Below are 19,362 nucleotides of genomic sequence, written 5' to 3' on the forward strand. Positions count from 1 at the left end.
TTAAAGGCTGACCTGGTGGAATTTTTTCAAGTCATCTGGTGAAGGCCCGACAGAGAAACTCAAACTCCCAACTTTGCTCTGAAATAATAAATACATGTACACAAAATCTCCATTTTATATGATTTATGCTGTACAACAGATGTTTTTACTTTATTTTAGTGATGTCATCTGGATTTCCCACCTCAATAAATTACTTTATAACCTTAATTGTTCTGATAACAACTGCCCTTGGTCAAACCCAGTCAACAGAATAAATCTACTTTTTCACACTCACGGTATGTTTATGATCTGTTTATTTTTCTGTATTTATGTCAAAGCAAAACTAAGACTGAGCTCCACTTACCCCCAGATCCCTGGCGTTATCAATGTGTACATAGATGATCCTGGCTGAGGCCTTGACGTGGCATTTAATGGTGATAAACTTAGATCTGTTCCTGTCCTCATCCCCGCTCTCCCAGAATGTCTCTGTAGAGTTGTCTGTCAGGCTAGCTATCATGGCCTGCCGACTCGACACAGAAATGTCAGAGGAGGGGGTCAAATCCTTCAGCTGATATATCTTAACAGAGGACTGCAAACAACAGAAAATGTTAAATTGAAAAAGAATATTCCACTGCTGTTATTGATATCACCTTTTCTTTGTAGACCAGCTACTTTTGTTTATGTACTCCATTTTACAAGAGCAACAGTAAAGAAAGAGATTAAAATTTTGTATTCAGTTCATGTCGGCATGATTTTACACGTTACGATGAGACAGTCGGACTAATTTCATCCCTCACCTGTGGAGCCTCTGTTGTATTCTCTTCTCTCTCCTCCTCTGACTTACTCAGGATACGGCTGATGTTACTGAACACATGACACTCATGTAGGAATTGATGATCAGAGGGCTGAAACTTCAGGCACCAGCAACGAACCGCAACTTGCTGTGAAGTGAGTAAAAATAGCACCATTAAATGTATTTACTTTTGATTTTTTTTAAAGTTCAATATTTTTGAAATATCTCTAATTGTTGTCTATCCAATAATTAAACTGAAAAATTATTGGCCTCACTTGTAAAGCTGACCCCCAGGGCAGAAACATCATGGCATCTGCTATGGTCTGGAGCAGCATGTGGAACACCTCAGGGAGGGGCTCTACAGCTGACCCGGCGATGGTAATGTCTGACAGGGGGTGGTCACACAAGGGAACATCCTGCAATGGATATCCAAACAACTTTGTAGACATTTGGAGGAAAATAATATTGGATCTTTTTTCAGGGTTTTAAATGTCATCTAAAAATTAGTTCTTTTTAACAGTTTCTACTCAAACACTATAAATTCTTCATTTGCTAGAATAGCAAAAATATTGTCTAAAAGTTTGTAAATTTTTTTAAAATCTTTTTTAAATCAATCTCTTTATTAATCTTTAAAAAAATTTCTGTCCGATCAGAAAGTTGCCCCTTTGGGTACCTCATGGTCCTTTTTAGGTGGATCTTTCTTCTTCTTCTCCTTGTCTTTGTCCTCCTCCTCCTCTTCCTGCTCCTCTTCTTCTCCTCCAGTGGGCATCAGTGAGGACACAAAGAACCAGAGGAGGTCATGTAAACACACCGTCTGGGTGATACTCCTCAGTAGCCAGTTCAGGGCCTGTCATTTATAAACCAAACATTAGCATGCATCCATAATGTACAAGACACACATGGAAAAATCCATTAAGGTTAAGGCATTTGCTTTTTGACTTTTAAACTAGAGGAAATTTGAGCTCTGTCTGATGCCATAAAATTACATTTGTTGATAAACTTTTTAATGAAGAAAACTCACCTGCATGGCAAACACCCTACAAGCAGCCTTCCTCAGTGCCTGTTTCATTGCCAGCTGTAGTCCCTCCAGGTCATGTCTCTGTGTGATGAATGACATCACCGGTCTCTGTAGAGCTCGCTCATCATCCTCCGGACACTTCCTGTCCACCGTGTGCAGCAATTTCTCCATGGCAGCAGACGGATGCTTCAACAAAGACATTCCACCATCTGCAACAATAAAGTTTTATGTGAGTCCCATCAAATGTTATACATCATCAGAGCAGTGGGTGGAAGAGAAGAGATGGTCATACATACCTCCTACACCTCCACTATTATTCCTGCGGCGACCAGACAGCATTTTCTTGTCATTTTCCTGCTCCTTGCCATCATCTGGCACAATTTCTGAAAGACTTCTCTGGAAGGCCCGACTCTTACCAAAGAGTTCATCACTAGAGTCCGGGCTGGTGCCTGCACTCTTTGGAATCTGTTTTGTTTCATGATTGGCATTCTCTGAATTGAAATCCTGTAATACAATCATATCAAAATCAATCAAGCGTGTATTTACATGTAGTTCAAATTTGGTTTCAGAAATAAAGAATCGTTCAATTGGCGATTTGGCAAAAGATTTTAGCTTATAAATGTATCAGTATGATTGTATAAAATAAACAATAATTTAGCTTGACAATAAAATGAATATATAAGAAATCTCTGAGCACTTACCCTAGGACTGGGTGGTGAGATATGGGAGGATATGTGTGACCTTGAATCCTGACCCAGTGACCCTGACCTTGCCAGAGGACTGTGTCGTGGTTCAGTTGGTAACCTTGGCCTGTAAGCAGGTTGTCTATCCCTTATGCTCATTGATCCTGATCTAACAAAGACCCTCTCATCAGCATCTATGTAAACCTCCTCTGCAAATGCAGAATCTGCATTCTGGCCTCCTTGTAATGCCAGAAACTGGAACGGAACTGGTGGAAAAGGGTTCAACTCCATCCCATATTCCTCACTGACACTGGGTAGTAACAGATCTGATCTACTTTGAGGAAGTTTCTTTGACTGAATAGGAAGCGTAAGCCCTGAAGCACTAGCCAGATCCAACAGGAACATAGCATTACTCTTCAGAACTGCATGAGACTCTTGAGTATACAAAACTGTCTGCTGGCGATTCTGCGATGATTTCTTCTTTTGCTTTTTAGCCTTGTCTTTTTCTCTTTGTGAGTGTCTTTTCTCCTTTAAGCACTTTTCCCTACACTTCTCACAAATCAAGTACCAGCTGCTTCCTCCCAGACCCCCTTCTCCACAGTTCCCTGCCCAGCCCCCACAGAAGATGCCACTGCTGTTGTAGCCCTTCCCCCCAGCGTGTCGTCCACAGCCAGGGTGGGCCTGTCTCATGTGATAAGTCACGGGGTGGGGGAACATCCCTCCACACAACTCACACTGTGTCTCCCCCCGATCCCCACCATCTCTCCCTCCCAGAGGCCCCATCATCATGTCACCCATGGCATTCCCTCTCCATATATGTTTGATCTCGTCCTTCTTTTTACGACTAGCTTTTTTGTCCTTCTCTTTCTCCTTTTCCCTCTTCTCACTCTTCTTAGCTTTGAGCATTACAGCAGGACTAGGATTGACTGTAAAGAAATTCAGAAGTTGAAAAGATTCCTTACACAAATAAATTCAACACACTTTTTAAGCAATTTCTAAATGTAAGCCAATTTTTTCCAGCCAAAATGAATGACATGAAATAATGATGGAGATCTTTAAAATGAAAATTTTAAATTACCTTGCTTTTGGTCAATGACTTTCAGTACGCCAGAGGACATTTCTTCCCAGAAATACACCAAATGATGAAGTGTGGGTGGGAGGGGTGAGTCTTTGTCTGGTTCAATCCCCTCCTTGAAGAATCCTACATTTCCCTCTGACTTGTGCCGCATCGCCTTCTTCTGTCGTGCTTCAATGATTTTTCTGCCATCTGACATGGTTCGCTGAATCTCTGCCTTCTCCACACCTTTGCTGGACTCCTCTTTATCTGACTTGTCAGATTTGTCCGATTTTTCAGAGTCACTTCTAACAAACCTTGGATCTAGTTTAAATCTCACCCTGGACTCATTAATGTTAATGTTCTCCTTCTTCTTGTTTATGTCCTTACTAGAGTCTGTTGCATGTCTAACTCTCATCTTCTCTGGTTTAGCTCTGTTGGCAAATTTCGACATTTCTTTCTGAAGGTCTGGGTGAAATTTCAAGAAGGATGCACATGCCATGGCATCATGCACAATCCCCTCATGCCACAGGAAGGCAGCAAACACGGCTCTGAGACACTCGGCTACTGAGGGGGACAAGGCCTCCTTCACTGGCTCCTTCTTGTCGTAGATGACAGATGTGGAGGAGGAGCGAGCTCGAATTATTGGGATACTGTCTCTGGAGGAGGGGGAATCAGAGCGTTTGGACCTTAAAGACCTCCCTCTGTCTTTTCTCATGGATTTTGGAGACATCCTTTATAAAAGTAAGTCAACAATCAAACCTTAAAAAAGCTTTATATACATATAAATACTTCTTGTGAGAAAATCGAACAGTAAAACTGAGGGTTATTCTACAATATGGAAGTGCTGTGATTTACCTGGACTCCTCTTTGGGTGAGGATGAGCCGATACTGAAGGTCGGGATGGGAGATCCCCCTGTTCCTGGTGAGGCCCTGGCCCCAGGATTGACTGGTGATGACCTAGCATTAGCACTGAGTGGGGAGGCCCTGGAACCAGCATTGACTGGCGAGGCCCTGGACTGACTAGTTAGTAATGGACTGGAGGCTCTTCTCTGTGGACTGTTGAATAAACAATTGCAATTAATATTTTAGAAAAAAAATGAATTTTAATATAGATTTACATTCCGAAGATTTTCTAATCAAACCGTTCATAAATTTATCTAAAAAAAAAAACAAAACAAACAAAAATTGTTGATATAATTCTCAATGAGGCTAACCTAGTACTTCTGACTGGTGAAACATGTCCACCAAAGCTATCTCTCCTTACAGGACTTAGAATACCCTGTCCTGAGGGCGGAGCTATCTTGCTGACATCTGTCTGTTTATGTTTGAGTGACGGGGAGGTAGGTGGAGACTGGGTTGGCCTGTCACTGGAGACCTCCTTTTTCAGCGAGACCCGTTTAGGGATTGGTGCAATAGGACTGTCAGGGGGCGTGGCAAACAGGTCCTCCTTGATAGAGTTGTGGGAGGGAGAATCGGTGAGACTAGATGCTCTTGTTTGTCTAGGACTCAATCTTCCTACAGGAGATCCTGTTCTAGGGGAACCTGTCAAAAGTCAAAAACATGTATTATAAGCATTATAATAAAATATGTTCTTTTTCCAAGGTCTTAAAATTTAAACACAGAATGGAATACATGTATCTGGAATATTGTCTAATCTGACTAATTTTGATGTCTGGATTACACAGTTTCACTGTTGTAGCCAGCTGGAGCCTATTTTTCAGAGCTCAGTTTGAGATCTTTATACTTCAATGAGAAATTTAACTTGCCCTATTGTGTTTCATGTATTTTTGAAGTATGTTACAGCATTATTCTGTCATTAAGTTCTATTCTGAGCATACCTTGCTTTTCTGTGATGGTAAGATGGGGACTAGAGCTTCGGGACCCTGACTTCTTGGGAGTGCCTGGTGGGGAGGGTACAGGGGTTGGTCCATTTCCATTGGCTCGACTCTCACCTGTAATTAAAGAATTTAGTCTTCATAAAATGCTCAAGGAACATTAGCATTATGTTTCAAACTATGAACAGAAAAAAAATCTGTTTCAATCTCTCTTCTAACTTCAGAGAAGACATACATACAAAAAAACATACAAAACAACATGCAACTGATAAAAAAATATTTCTTTATTTTTATCTGTAACAAAACAAAAATTATTCAAAAGGTACCCAAAGAAAATAACACATGTCAATCTGGAATATATTCAAGATTTTATCAAAATGAACAAGAAGTACAAAAAATCTCTGAATGGATGGACACTGGAAAAGACATATTATCCTTTTTCATGCTGAGAAATAGAGCACAATATAATAGTATTTCTAACAGAGTGACAACATCTACCGACTCACCAAACATATAGGCCAGGTACGACACATCCCGACAGCCACACACTCAAAAGAAACAGCATCAGGCAATAATTAGGGACCAGTCAAACAGTGTCAGACAATAAATTGGGGGTGGGGGATGGGGGCAATCAAAAGGGGGGTCTGCTAATGATGGCATTAATACATAGTGAATGAGGTTGTGGAATTCAAATGTGAAGGAAATACTACTGTGTTCAGCATTATATGCATTTTCAGACTCTTGTACAGTGTAGTGGTGTACATATGTACCTAGAGTTCCAATTCATTCATAATATTACATCACTATGGAAAATTTCCACAATACAGTGAATAAATGACAGGAAAACAATCTCAATGACATATCATCCCATTTCTTATACTTACAATATCTGGCTACATATTGGATGAACCAAGAAAGATTGAAACAGGTATAATTTGTCTTTTGTAAAACACATACCTAAAGCCTTCACAAGCTCCTTCACTGATACGCCCTGTAATTCCACAGGGAGGGGGTGGCTGATTTCTCTCCTGGAGGACTTGGGGGACCCTGATGCTGGAGATCTGGTTGTGGACACAGGGGATGCAGTCTGGGCAGAAATGTCCATTCTGGAGGGAGAGAGGAATCCCGGGGAGGCAGAGAGGCTCCCAGGCAGGGTGTTGACTTTTGTCATATCTCGCTGTATGGGACTGCTCTCAAAACTCGACCCAAATCCTCCAAACTGTAGACTGCTGGGGTTTCCAAAGGTAGGAATGACTGGTCCTAAAAAATTATAATTTGTAAATACAATTAAACAGTTTTGACAGAATAAGGTATTTCACAGACTCTCTAAAAAACATACATGTATTAATTTCAAACAATTTTTGTTGTTGTTGCAGATATTGTTTACATACCTGAAAACCCTGGATTTAAGACATTTGAAGGTAGACTAGCACTTCTTCCAAATGGCCCTGTAAAATTTAATAATTCAATTGAATAGTTCCTTTATCTAATTCTTCTGGAATAACTGTAAGCTTTCTTATCAATGCCAGCAATCTGACCAATACCTGAAGGAGGGCTACCAAACACAAATGGCATCTGAGGTGAAAAATCAAATCCCTTATTGAATGATGGAGGGAGGGAGTTAAAAGCAAAGGGGTCGTTCTGTTTTCCTGTGGCCAGGCCCCCTAGGTCTGACTCGTGTTTGAGGTACACGGTTCCGTCCCGCCCTGAGACCAGGACCCAGGCCTCGCTCTGTTTGTTCTGACAATACTGCTCCACACTCTCAGGGTCCAGTCTCACCCATCGACCATCCTCATTCGTCACCTGCGAAAAAAAGGGATACAGGTGGAGAATTCCATATCTTTAAATGACATCATTGTCATTGACTTCGAAATGGTTCAGAATTTTCAGCATCTGACATTAACTAAATACAAGTATCAGTACACCAAAACAATCTCATTTATCAATATTTACACAAAATAATATGAAAGTTTATTGGAGTGAGTTAAATACTTTGCTAATGTCACTCATGTGTTTCAAATAATAATGGAGTACTATTTACTCACATCCTCAACAACTGTAATCTTTTCCCCATGGATGAGCATCCCTATGGGCGTTGCCTTGAGGTGTGGCCGACACCTGATATTGTGTCCTGAGGGTCCACATTTTACAACCTGATATTCTCCTGGTCCTAAAACACACAACAAATATTGCAAATTTTTATTTTAAAATCTCGTTATGAATAAAACATTTTTAAAAGTAGCTTTCCTGTAGTATCATATACTCTTTCATGCACTGTCTGCTCTAATGACAAATCTAAAACATTTGTGTATAGAATAAAATGCATAGAAACCTCTCTTTGGTGTGACTTCTGGTTTGACGACATCGTGGAGATTTTTCCTGATGGTTTCTTTGATGATCTCCTCCATTAGTGGTTTAGGTTCCTCCACCGGGACCAGTAGGGTTTTTCCCAAGTGTTGGTTGTACTGTAGTGCCCATCCCTCCACATGCCCCTCCTTACACCACTCATTAATGGACGCCTGACTCAGTCTCAGCCATACACCATCATCATTGTGAATCTACAACAGTCAAAGCTTACTATAAACATACAGTAAGCTTACTATAAACATACAGTAAGCCCATCACTTAATTCACATATGTAATAGGTGATTTGCTTTTTAACACTTTCGACATGCATTTTCTTTGGACTGAGTATTAAAACTAAGTTTCTTAATGAAATTTATTTATTTATTTTTTTTGTTTTCATGATGCCACTGTATACCTCATCCACAAATGAAATAATTCCCTCAGGCTGTATGACCCCTATGTACTCGCTCTGTAGAGAAGGGTTTACTCGGATTCTTAGTCCAGCACTGAACTTAGCAACAAACTTCCTCATCTGTAATACATTTAATTACAAGTAAGGCAGAAGGGATTCATATATACAACCACATGATCAACATATCAAAAACATAAACATAGTCATCAATAATTCATTGGAGTCAAAGGTTCAAGTTGGTTGTAACCTTATTTGGTTGATGTGGTTTTTTCTCTGTTTGGGTGGGTGGAGTCACTCCCTGGGGTGGATCTTTTACTTCCAACTTGTAAATTTCACCTGATTAGAACAATTACATTAATTAAAATATATGTAAGATTATACTGTGATAATAAGCTTGCAAAATGAGCAGGCCCCCAGAAACCCCAAAAGACCCTTACCTGTATCAAAGTCATCAATGGTGACAAGGATTTTGTAGAGTCCTATGTTGCTAGGTGTCCAGTTGGCAACATACGTGCCATCACTGTTACATCTGACCAGCATGTTCTCGCTCGGTCTAGGCACGGCAGGGGCCGCGTATCTCAGCTCCTCAAACGAGTAGTTCTCATACGCCTGTCCAAATTAATTTCAATATTTGATGATAATTATGTTATATATAAAGGAAAAAAATGTGACAGGTCAGACAGGTTTGATTGCTGTTGGTCAATAGAGCACCTGACTGAAGGTTTATGGGGTCTGGATTCCAATCCCTGTCTGGTACATTGCATTTTTCTCTTCTAAATTAAAAGAATGCAATTTCTATATGGTTTACCTTCATCATGCTAATGGCATGGAAAATGTCCTTCCTCTCTCTGACTGTTGCCTCGTATGGAATGTCCTGAGGAGGAGGAGGGTGTCCCCCAAATATCTTGTCTCCCTCATCTGGTCTGCTCAGTCTTCTGAGCCTCCGCTCATCACCAGAGATACCCTGGTCAATTGGGACTGCCTTTACATTTACCTGAAAAGAAAACAAAAATAACACAATATTATACAATTTGATCTAACACCACATACAATTTGTTCAATATTTGTTATGAATAATTAATCCTACAATGAAACATTAAAGAAAGATGATTTACTTAACTATTTTGATATTCTTATCACTTTGCAAACTCCTAATAACTACCTAAAGCAAAATTTCTGGAAACAATAAAACTCCTTTTCCTAAACACTACAAAGGTTAAATAGGTTACAAGTCATAGAATTAAAACAGACCTTGAGATTAGGTACATGGACCAGCTGTCCGTACTGATCCTTGGTTAACACAGTGATGAGAGCAGGCCATCCACAGCGTAGATCTTCCTTACTGTACATCAACTCACACTGACTGGGATCCAGGTATGAATCCGGCTGTAACCATCTATAAAATAATATAGAGAATGTCGGAAAACATTGACAATTCTTCATCATGGTCATCCAACAAATGTTTACAACATGTAACAGTATACAAGATTACAATACTATCTAAAATTGAAAGTGTGTTTTGTCATTATAAAGGATAAACAAGAGGCCCATGGGCCACATCGCTCACCTGAGCACTGTGGCTAGGAGAAAGTAGAAATTGGTTTTATTATTGAAAAGTTTAAATCCAAAAGTAAACCTTTGACCAGTTATGGTTTTGCTATTCTTGAGAAGATGATTTTTAAAGAATTTTCCTATACATTTCTATTTAAAACTTTGGTCAGCCATTGTGGCCCCGCCCTACCCCCGGGGGTCATGATTTGAACAGACTTGAATCCGCACTACCTGAGGATGCTTCTATATAAATATGATCAATCATGGCTTTGTTATTCTAGAGAAGAAGATTTTTAAAGAATTTTCCTAAATATTTCTATGTAAAATTTTGGTCACCCATTGTGGCCCCGCCCTACCCCCGGGGGTCATGATTTGAACAAACTTGAATATACACTATCTGAGGATGCTTCCATATAAATATGATCAATTATGGCTTTGTTAATCTTGAGAAGAAGATTTTTAAAGAATTTTCCTAAATATTTCTATTTAAAACTTTGGTCGACCATTGTGGCCTCTCCCTACCCCCGGGGGTCATGATTTGAACAAACTTGAATCCGCACTACCTGAGGATGCTTCCACATAAATATGATCGATTATGGCTTTGTCATTCTAGAGAAAAAGATTTTTAAAGAATTTTCCTAAATATTTCTATGTAAAACTTTGGTCGGCCATTGTGGCCCTGCCCTACCCCCAGGGGTCATGATTTGAACAAACTTGAATCCGCACTACCTGAGGATGCTTCCATATAAATATGATCAATCATGGATTTGTTATTCTTGAGAAGATTTTTAAAGAATTTTCCTAAATATTTCTATTTAAAACTTTGGTCGGCCATTGTGGCCCCGCCCTACCCCCAGGGGTCATGATTTGAACAAACTTGAATCTACACTACCTGATGATATTTCCCCATAAGTTTCATCTTTCCTGGCACAGTGGTTCTTGAGAAGAAGATTTTTAAAATATACCACCAATTTTCATTAATTCCCAATTATCTCCCCTTGAATAAGGGCGTGGCCCTTCATTTGAAAAAAACTTGAATCCCCTTCACCCAAGGATGCTTTGTGGCAAGTTTGGTTGAAATTGGCCCAGAGGTTCTTGAGAAGAAGTCGAAAATGTGAAAAGTTTACAGACAGACGGACAGACAGACAGACAGACGCCGGACAAAATGTGATCAGAAAAGCTCAATTGAGCCTTTGGCTCAGGTGAGCTAAAAACATAGTAGGAGAGGAGATAACTTGAAAAAAGTTTGCTCCAATATTTTTTCAAAGAAATATCGTTCATTGGACAAAAATATATATGTAAGTTTTATTTCATGTATTTACGATTAAGACCGCGGAACATTAACTGGCAAAATTGGAAATATACAGCTTACATCATTTCTATCTGTTACAATCAAAACATTCAGTGATAGACAACGAAATGGGTGGGTACAATTCGACGAGGACGTTTGGAAAACATGGGATTGAAACTGCAGATCAAAATTCATTTTCAATCCACCTGAGCTGTTTTCAAAGCAAAGCGTGAATGTATGATCCAAAAATCAACTATATTTCAACTCCAAAATACTATCGTTTGAAGTTCACATTAATATGAGTTTTAGCTTATAATTTTAAGAACGCAAAAGATCATTCAAAACAATTACTTTCCAGGAGATATTTGATTCTAGAAGGGGGGGGGGGTAAAAAATTGTTGAGTCAGGTCATGGCTTAAATGACAATATATTTTATTTCTAGGATTATAAGAGTGCATGAGTTTTATACTTACTCTCACTGAAAACTTTTGGGCAACTTTATTTAAAAATCGTCCAACCCCCCAACCCCCCAACCACCACCAAAACAAAGATATACATATATTTACCAAACAAAAATGAAATATTTGTCCCTTAAATATTTATTCATTTAAAACACTGGACAAAAAAATACAAACTGTACCAAAATTGAAATTATTTGTCTTCTGGGTCAATCAGTAATAATGTGCCTTCTAGCGTAGCCGAGGTGGATTGAAAATGAATTTCGATCTGCAATTTCAATCCCATGTTTTCCAAACGTCCGCGTCGAATTGTACCCGCCCATTTCATTGTCTATCACTGAATGTTTTGATTGTAACCGATAGAAATGACGTAAGATGTATATTTCCAATTTTGCCAGTTAATGTTCCGCGGTCTTAGAAAATGAGAAATGTTTGGAAGGCTTTAAATCCTACCTGGCTAAGCGGCCTCCACTAGTGCCTGGATTACAGGCCACGAAGTCCTTCAGGAATGACCTCTCATTGGACTGCCAACAGAAGGGCAGGTTCCCCTCCAGGGCCTGCATGATAGTGGGAGGGTGGGACAGGGCAAAACCTTTACCCAGCAGTTCTGAATGGGCACTGAATATCTGTAACAAAGTAATGAATGGCGATGTACTGCAAAACAACTACATTGTACTTGTTCACAACAACTGCTCAAATGATGTTATTTGCAAGTAATGCATAGCCTTTATTCATAAATATGAATTCCCCAGTAGTAACTGGGGACCTGACATGCCTTTTATTTTCCTCTCTATGCTTAAATTTGGATCTACAGTATTATATTTTGCTAATAAATAAATTTAATTGAAAGATAGTATTCAGAGAAAAATTTATTGCATGATGATTTTACACAATCTACAATGAAAAACATATTTGTACTTACTAGCTGAGAGCCTTCCTCAATATATTCCATGTCTTCCTCTAATTCTTCTACAGTCACTGAAAGAAAATAATTGTCACATATCTCATGAAAAGTATAACACTGGACCATTCTCGGACATTTTTAGTACATACAAGTTGTTTCATAACATTGTTTTGATCTACACTTTAAGATTTCACATGTAACTGAACGTATGTGTAGTTCCCTTAAGGAGTAATCTAAAAAGCAATCTTAAAAGTTACATGGTAAATAAAAGTTTTTTAAGGTTCATAAAGTTGTACTTGAGCATAGTTTGTAGTGGTATTTCATACATAGCAGCATCACTATAGTGAATTACCTGGAGGCAGAGCAACATCTTTCTTGATTAAGGAAGCTGCACACATCCCTCCAAGGTAAGATAACTCTCTTTCCAGTTGAGTTACACTCTATAAATAGACATTTCAAACTGTAGTTCTAATGCTGCAGTAAAATTCTGACTGACTGTTTATCATTTCATGCAAAAAATATTGTTTTCCATAAAGAATCTAAAAATCCATTTTTTTTTTTACTATTGATAGAATCATTATAATAAAATGCATTAAAACCAACCTCATCAGGTGTAAAATTCCATTCATATCCAACAACTACACATTTAAATCCAAAGAAACAAGACTTGTCATCTTTTACATAATCTGATGCTGTTTCTAAGGAAAAGACGACTTCATGACCTGAAAACAAGAGTAAACATTATTAACTTTAATTCTTTAGTACTAAATGCATTAAGTAGTCACAGTAATCATTAAAGAGTCACTGTTTATCTGACCTGGTAAAACTATGGCTGTTTTGGGCCAGTTACTGGAACCGTGGAACTTTTTCCACATTGGCCAGTAGTTCTGTGTGTTGAGACCCTCTTCTGAGGAGGAATCAGTGGGGATGAAGTCCGATCCCCCACCGGCGGGGATATACAGCTGGAGGGTGTCCTCAGCTTGAGCTGTACCACACTGGGGGTCAAACTCCAACACCATCCACTTAACAGACTCAGGGAATATCACCTGAAATTTTAAAATACATGTAAAGTAAAGCTAGACATGCTGAATGTTCCTCTCATATTGGTCATCAAATATATTTCCAAGTAGAGGACTTTCATGAGAAAGATAAATGGACATTTGCAAAAAAAACCAAGCAGTAGTACTTTTCAGAGGCATTTTTAAAATCAAGATTAGGTTCTTACTAACTACCTACCTTATAGTTTGAGACAGAAGCTGGTTTGTAGGGGTGGTCACTTTCTACAACAGCATAGTGCTGGGAGGTGGTGCCATTCTCTGAAGTATCTGGGGCAGGGAGTGGTGCTGGAGACTGGGTGTTTAGTTGAGCCACCTCTGGAAGAATCTCCTGAATTATGCCAAGGATCTGCACAGCTCCCTAAAGTAAAACAATTACCATTCTAATCAAGTAACAAATAAAAATATGAAATGAATCTAAAAGTTATTTCATTTTAGTATAATTGGTAAATAGTTCACATGGTTTTCCATAATTCAAAATTTAACTGTGGCTTAATTGATGGAAACAGTGTTTTAGGAGATCAATAACATTTTGTAGTAATGACATAATACCAAAGATAGACATACGTACATATCATTGTACATCTATATTTCTTTACTTTTAGACAAATATTTATTCATTTCTCAAAGAATTATTACTCAGTTTACCTAAGCCGATCTTTTAAAATGAGACACAGTGAATTCTACTGTGGCACAGAAAATTCTACTGTAGCTTAAATATTTTTCAAAATGAAATCATTTCAATGTCATGGCTATGCACTGTAAAAAAGCAGAAGGAAAACTATATTAAAATCCTACCCTAGGATCCTGAGAAGCTACTGGTCCAATGTAAGCTAGAATTAATGGCAGCAGGGAACAGAAGATATCTGCTACTCCTAACACTTCTACTGCATATCCTTAAAGTAAAATGAGATTCTATGTATAATATTCATAAAATCTTAACATGATTCTCTTTTCAAACTCAGAAAAAATGTAGTGAATATCAATGTGCATGGATAAAGATTAAGAAAATCACCCTCAGCAGCAAACTGGGCTCTCCTGAGGACATCTGTAGCCACCCTACAAATGGCGCTCACTATGTCAATGGCATTCTTACGAGCCTGAAGCTCAGCCAGGGATTTATTGCTCTGGTAATTCTCTCCTTCTTGTGGGGCACTGAAAAAATTAACCATTCATATTCAGTATATCCTGATCCTGAATATAAATATCTCAAATTTTACTTACAAGTACTGTATAGGGGGAAAATAACTCGCGGTGTTAATATTCGCTATATTCACGGTGTTAATAAATCCGTGAATTCAAGAAACAGTGAATAAATTTTCAATAATCTCCATGTTTTATTTGGAAATTTGAGAATAGACTACGATAGGTTGACTACGACAGGTTGATATACATGTATATGCAGTACATGGTCGTTTCAGTAATTACGAGTAGTACTCGTCTTCAATTATTTTACTTATCACACTTTACTTTAATTCAAATCAGCAGATAATTTCCTGTAATTGTTAAAAAAGCTGTTTTAATAGCCAATGCTAGACATGTTTCATCAATCAAAACACGTGGGCATGGATTTTGATTACTTGTGCATAACTATAATGTTATCTCGTGTATTTGTTACCAGGTGCATTGTCACGCATATTAGTTTTTATCAACATTTTGGTTTTAAAAAATAATTCAAATAACCATCGAACTTACTGAAGATGTGGAAGATATTACATTGTATTTCGGCGAACTTAATACACATTAACTTCCGTCCAGTGGTTTTTCGCCCCGTTGTATTGAAGATCTTGGGTGCACATGCACTCATCGTAATAGCATGTAGGAAATTCATTTGACGTTTAGAGTGTAGGACTTTTAATAACTGCACTTGTTTTAATTAATTATTAATTAAATCTATCAATTTTATATACACCTACCCTGTTGTTCGTGAAATAAAAACAACGCTGAAGAATGTCGTTTACATGTAGCTATTCCGCGAATTCAAGAAACCGCGATTGTGTCAGATGAGAGAAAAACGTGAAAATTACAACCCGTGAAATTAATCCCCTATACAGTACTTAACAAAAAGACTCAGTGTCTGCATTATACTGATATGGCATATTTTGTTGTTTTCACACATGTGCCCACCTGTGGTACCAAGAAAGCATGTTTTTGTTGTTTTATACGAGGTACTCACCTGTAGTATAAGATCTGTGGTATCTGGCCTCTCATGTGATTGGTTCCATTAGAACTGAGGGAGCAGGCCTGGAATGTGAAGTTTGTCCCGTCTGGACATCTGACCTTTGTGACCCCTCCGTCACCATTCAATGTCCGCATACTGCCATGGTTCTTCAAACGAACTGTGTATTTTACACCCTCCTGCAAAAAAAAATACATATACTGTCAATTTACAGCTACTTTTTGAGAAAGCATTTCAACGACTACTTTAAGACAATGTATGGGCAATGAATAAAGTGATTCTTTTGTATCCCATAAGCAAAGACTATAAGCACATAAAGCTTCAAGTGTTAACTGTAAATACTGCACCATTATTTCCTGTGATAATATATCTACCTTGATAGCTATAGGTCTGTCAAACTTGATCTCGGCGATATCGTTGACACAGTCTTCATGACCATAGACTCCCTTCACAGACTCTATAACATTCCATCTCTGTGATGGTGAAGGGTTACTGAGACCATCCCCCTGCTGTAAAAATAATATGTCATTTTATTCTATTTCCTCATCTTACATGGTTTAGGAATCATGAAAAATTGTTAAGTTTTTCATATTTCAATCATCTATTTTTCTTAAAATCTAAAAATAAAAACATTTGTTATGAAGCTACCTCACATGAACCATATTTTTCATAACAGAAATACTTACATCATCCAGGAATTCCAGTTCATAGTTATACTGTCCATCTCCTCCATACACACACACTCCAGCTATCAGGATCCCAGGCTTATCTACAGAGAAAGTGATGGCATCTGGACTGCCATTCCCGCTGTTCCACATGGCATGCTGACTGGTGCGGGTGAACCTATTGGGGGTCACCAACAGGGGGCGTGTGGCTGTCCCATGATCCATCTGTTAAGAATTCATTAATGACTTTATATTGATTTTATTTTCATTTAACAAATTTTTCACATACTATGGAATCTCAAAATATTTCTGATGCATCAGTAAGAAATCTTATCAGTATGAAACCTAGAGTAATTACATTGTACCAAATAAATGTCCAGTATTTAGTCAGTATCAGACTCACCTCTAGACCGGTGGCTGTAGCTGATAACTCGCTGATGATGGTGGCCAGTAGAGAGCAGGTGTTGGCCACGAGGATGCTGGGATACGTGGAGGTCTCCTTACTGAGGGCCTGTCTGACAGGGAGGGTCACTATAGACAGAAGTTTGTCCAGGATCTCACGGAAAGTCACATGATTCGTCAGCAGTCCCAAAGCCTGTTAAAATCAAAATAAATAATCATAGCATAATTCTTAGATTTACCATAATTTTTTTTCATTTTGCTATTTTACTTACATAGAAGCAATAGTATAAATATTATTAAACCCTCCATTGCATAGAACTTCCGATTGAATTTATAAAATATGGCAAAGTCATATTTGGTAACTTGGTATATTGACACAATTCTGACCTTTTTTAACCTTTACATTAATGACCTGACAGTTAAGCAACAAGTAAATTTAGGTAGTGTCACAAGTACTTCAAGAAGCTAAATGTGACTTTGAATCTGAAGACTATAGGGTATATAAACATATACTCAAGTCATAACTTCTCGATCAATATAATGAATACAAAGTGGTGAAGATGATTTCAAGCCTTTGATTCCAGAGTGTTTTAAACGGACAAGCAGATAGATAAAGTGAATACCAAATGTCATCTGTAATATGATGCGAGTCCCTGAATAAGTGTGGGTTTTTAAAATACTTGTATTACTAAACTAAAGCAAAAATTTGAATTATCTTTATACCTCATCACACATTAAACATAAACAAGAGGCCCACGGGCCTTATAGGTCACCTGAGTATTGTGCAACAACTTTCAAACAATTAAATTTGGTTCCTGTTTAAACCGGAGGCCATGAAATTCACAATTTACAATTTTGAAAGAGGCACCATTGCTTATCATAATTATCAACTTAGCATGCTTACTCTATTTACTTAATACCCAGAGGTAGATCAGAGTAACAAAGAGAAAATGCACTTCCACTTTATAACCAGTTGTGCACCTCACCCCAAAGGAACCACTGACCCAGGGCCATATATTTCAAAATTTTGCAAATTTTATCATAAAATGGTTGATTAATACCAAAGAGCAGATTTCAAAGCATTAATTTATTTTCAGGCTATGTAACCCCCCCCCCCCCCCTTTGACCCTGGGGGCATTAAAAACCACTTTGCTAGATGCACCTTTCTTCATCATAAATATATATATTTACTTGGATCATTGGCTTAAAACCCAGAAGCAAAGAAAAATATTTACAAAGAATAAATGTATTTTTACTATATAATCAATAGAGCCCCGCCCTAATACCAGAACCCCTGACCCTGGGGCCATAAAATTCACAATTTTGGAAGAGGCACTCTTGCTCATCATAACTATGTGCTTAGTTAGTTCATCTAATACCCAGGAGCAGAGAAGAAGATTTTCAAAGAAATAATGCATTTTCACTATATAATCTATAGAGCCCCGCCCTAACACCAGAACCCCTGACCCCTGGGGCCATAAAATTCACAATTTTGGAAGAGGCACTCTTGCTCATCATAACTATGTGCTTAGTTAGTTTATCTAATACCCAGGAGCAGAGAAGAAGATTTTCAAAGAAATAATGCATTTTCACTATATAATCTATAGAGCCCTGCCCTAACACCAGAACCCCTGACCCTGGGGCCATAAAATTCACAATTTTGGAAGAGGCACTCTTGCTCATCATAACTATGTGCTTAGTTAGTGTATTTAATACCCAGGAGCAGAGAAGATTTTCAAAGAAATAATGCATTTTCACTATATAGTTTCTAGAGCCCCGCCCTAACACCAGAACCCCTGACCCTGGGGCCATAAAATTCCAAAATCTGGAAGAGGCACTCTTGCTCATCATAACTATGAGCTTAGTTAGTTTATCTAATACCAAGGAGCAGAGAAGAAGATTTTCAAAGAAATAATGCATTTTCACTATATAATCTATAGAGCCCCGCCCTAACACCAGAACCCCTGACCCTGGGGCCATGAAATTCACAAATCTGGAAGAGGCACTCTTGCTCATCATAACTATGAGCTTAGTTAGTGTATTTAATACCCAGGAGCAGAGAAGAAGATTTTCAAAGAAATAATGCATTTTCACTTTATAATCTATAGAGCCCCACCCTAGCACTAGAACCCCTGACCCTGGGGCCATGAATTTCACAATTTTGGTAGAGGACTCAATGCTCATTACATTCATGCCAATAGTTTGCCTGCTTGATGTCCAGGAGTAAAGAAGAAGATTTTTTAAAATTTCATTAATTTTAGTGGTTTTGGCCCCACCCCTCAGGCCCCAGGGGGGCGGGGACCATGAAATTCACAATTTTTGTTCCCCTCCACCCATAGATGCAGTATACCAAATTTGGTTGAAATTGGTTCAGTGGCTTCAGAGAAGAAGCTGAAAATGTTCAAATGTTAACACACGACACACGACGCACGACGGACGAAAACGGATAGCAATAGGTCACCTGAGTTACTCAGGTGACCTAAAAATTATGTATAAAAGAGAAAACAGCTATGAACACTTCAATTTTTTAAGTACAAGCAAAATCTCCATTATAAAAATATGGTTAAAACTACAGGAAAATTCTACTGGTCGATTCTCACTCAAATTGGGATCAAACACAAATGTTATGAGTAAAATTTGTAATTTCATGTGAATATGGTGTGATCAAAGCTCTCAAAATGGAAATTTTACTAGGGAAAGCTAATATTAATACACCATCAATGATGATAGCTTG

General features: G+C 38.3%; 1 protein-coding gene across 1 annotated transcript in view; it reads right to left on the bottom strand.

The window, feature by feature from the left end:
* Nucleotides 1-19,362, bottom strand: part of LOC134242527 (E3 ubiquitin-protein ligase MYCBP2-like) — a 52,303-nt gene that overhangs the window by 14,007 nt on the left and 18,934 nt on the right. The window contains exons 36-69 of the mRNA XM_062724631.1: nucleotides 16,630-16,821; nucleotides 16,248-16,451; nucleotides 15,936-16,070; nucleotides 15,559-15,740; nucleotides 14,398-14,537; nucleotides 14,181-14,278; nucleotides 13,564-13,743; nucleotides 13,145-13,373; nucleotides 12,931-13,049; nucleotides 12,680-12,767; nucleotides 12,346-12,401; nucleotides 11,877-12,049; nucleotides 9,375-9,519; nucleotides 8,932-9,117; nucleotides 8,561-8,732; nucleotides 8,371-8,459; nucleotides 8,127-8,243; nucleotides 7,698-7,923; nucleotides 7,411-7,535; nucleotides 6,910-7,168; nucleotides 6,757-6,813; nucleotides 6,323-6,625; nucleotides 5,369-5,482; nucleotides 4,745-5,072; nucleotides 4,386-4,586; nucleotides 3,552-4,261; nucleotides 2,492-3,399; nucleotides 2,087-2,294; nucleotides 1,794-1,999; nucleotides 1,446-1,619; nucleotides 1,048-1,188; nucleotides 777-920; nucleotides 344-568; nucleotides 13-78 (exon numbers count right to left, since the gene is read on the bottom strand). Coding sequence (XP_062580615.1) covers nucleotides 13-78; nucleotides 344-568; nucleotides 777-920; nucleotides 1,048-1,188; nucleotides 1,446-1,619; nucleotides 1,794-1,999; nucleotides 2,087-2,294; nucleotides 2,492-3,399; nucleotides 3,552-4,261; nucleotides 4,386-4,586; nucleotides 4,745-5,072; nucleotides 5,369-5,482; nucleotides 6,323-6,625; nucleotides 6,757-6,813; nucleotides 6,910-7,168; nucleotides 7,411-7,535; nucleotides 7,698-7,923; nucleotides 8,127-8,243; nucleotides 8,371-8,459; nucleotides 8,561-8,732; nucleotides 8,932-9,117; nucleotides 9,375-9,519; nucleotides 11,877-12,049; nucleotides 12,346-12,401; nucleotides 12,680-12,767; nucleotides 12,931-13,049; nucleotides 13,145-13,373; nucleotides 13,564-13,743; nucleotides 14,181-14,278; nucleotides 14,398-14,537; nucleotides 15,559-15,740; nucleotides 15,936-16,070; nucleotides 16,248-16,451; nucleotides 16,630-16,821 — 6,900 coding nt within the window. The remainder of the gene's footprint in view (nucleotides 1-12; nucleotides 79-343; nucleotides 569-776; nucleotides 921-1,047; nucleotides 1,189-1,445; nucleotides 1,620-1,793; nucleotides 2,000-2,086; nucleotides 2,295-2,491; nucleotides 3,400-3,551; nucleotides 4,262-4,385; nucleotides 4,587-4,744; nucleotides 5,073-5,368; nucleotides 5,483-6,322; nucleotides 6,626-6,756; nucleotides 6,814-6,909; nucleotides 7,169-7,410; nucleotides 7,536-7,697; nucleotides 7,924-8,126; nucleotides 8,244-8,370; nucleotides 8,460-8,560; nucleotides 8,733-8,931; nucleotides 9,118-9,374; nucleotides 9,520-11,876; nucleotides 12,050-12,345; nucleotides 12,402-12,679; nucleotides 12,768-12,930; nucleotides 13,050-13,144; nucleotides 13,374-13,563; nucleotides 13,744-14,180; nucleotides 14,279-14,397; nucleotides 14,538-15,558; nucleotides 15,741-15,935; nucleotides 16,071-16,247; nucleotides 16,452-16,629; nucleotides 16,822-19,362) is intronic.

Source organism: Saccostrea cucullata, unplaced genomic scaffold, assembly GCF_032062105.1.
Source record: "Saccostrea cucullata isolate Sc308-1 unplaced genomic scaffold, CSIRO_AGI_Scuc_v1 ctg266, whole genome shotgun sequence".
In the NCBI taxonomy this organism is placed as follows: Eukaryota; Metazoa; Mollusca; class Bivalvia; order Ostreida; family Ostreidae; genus Saccostrea; species Saccostrea cuccullata.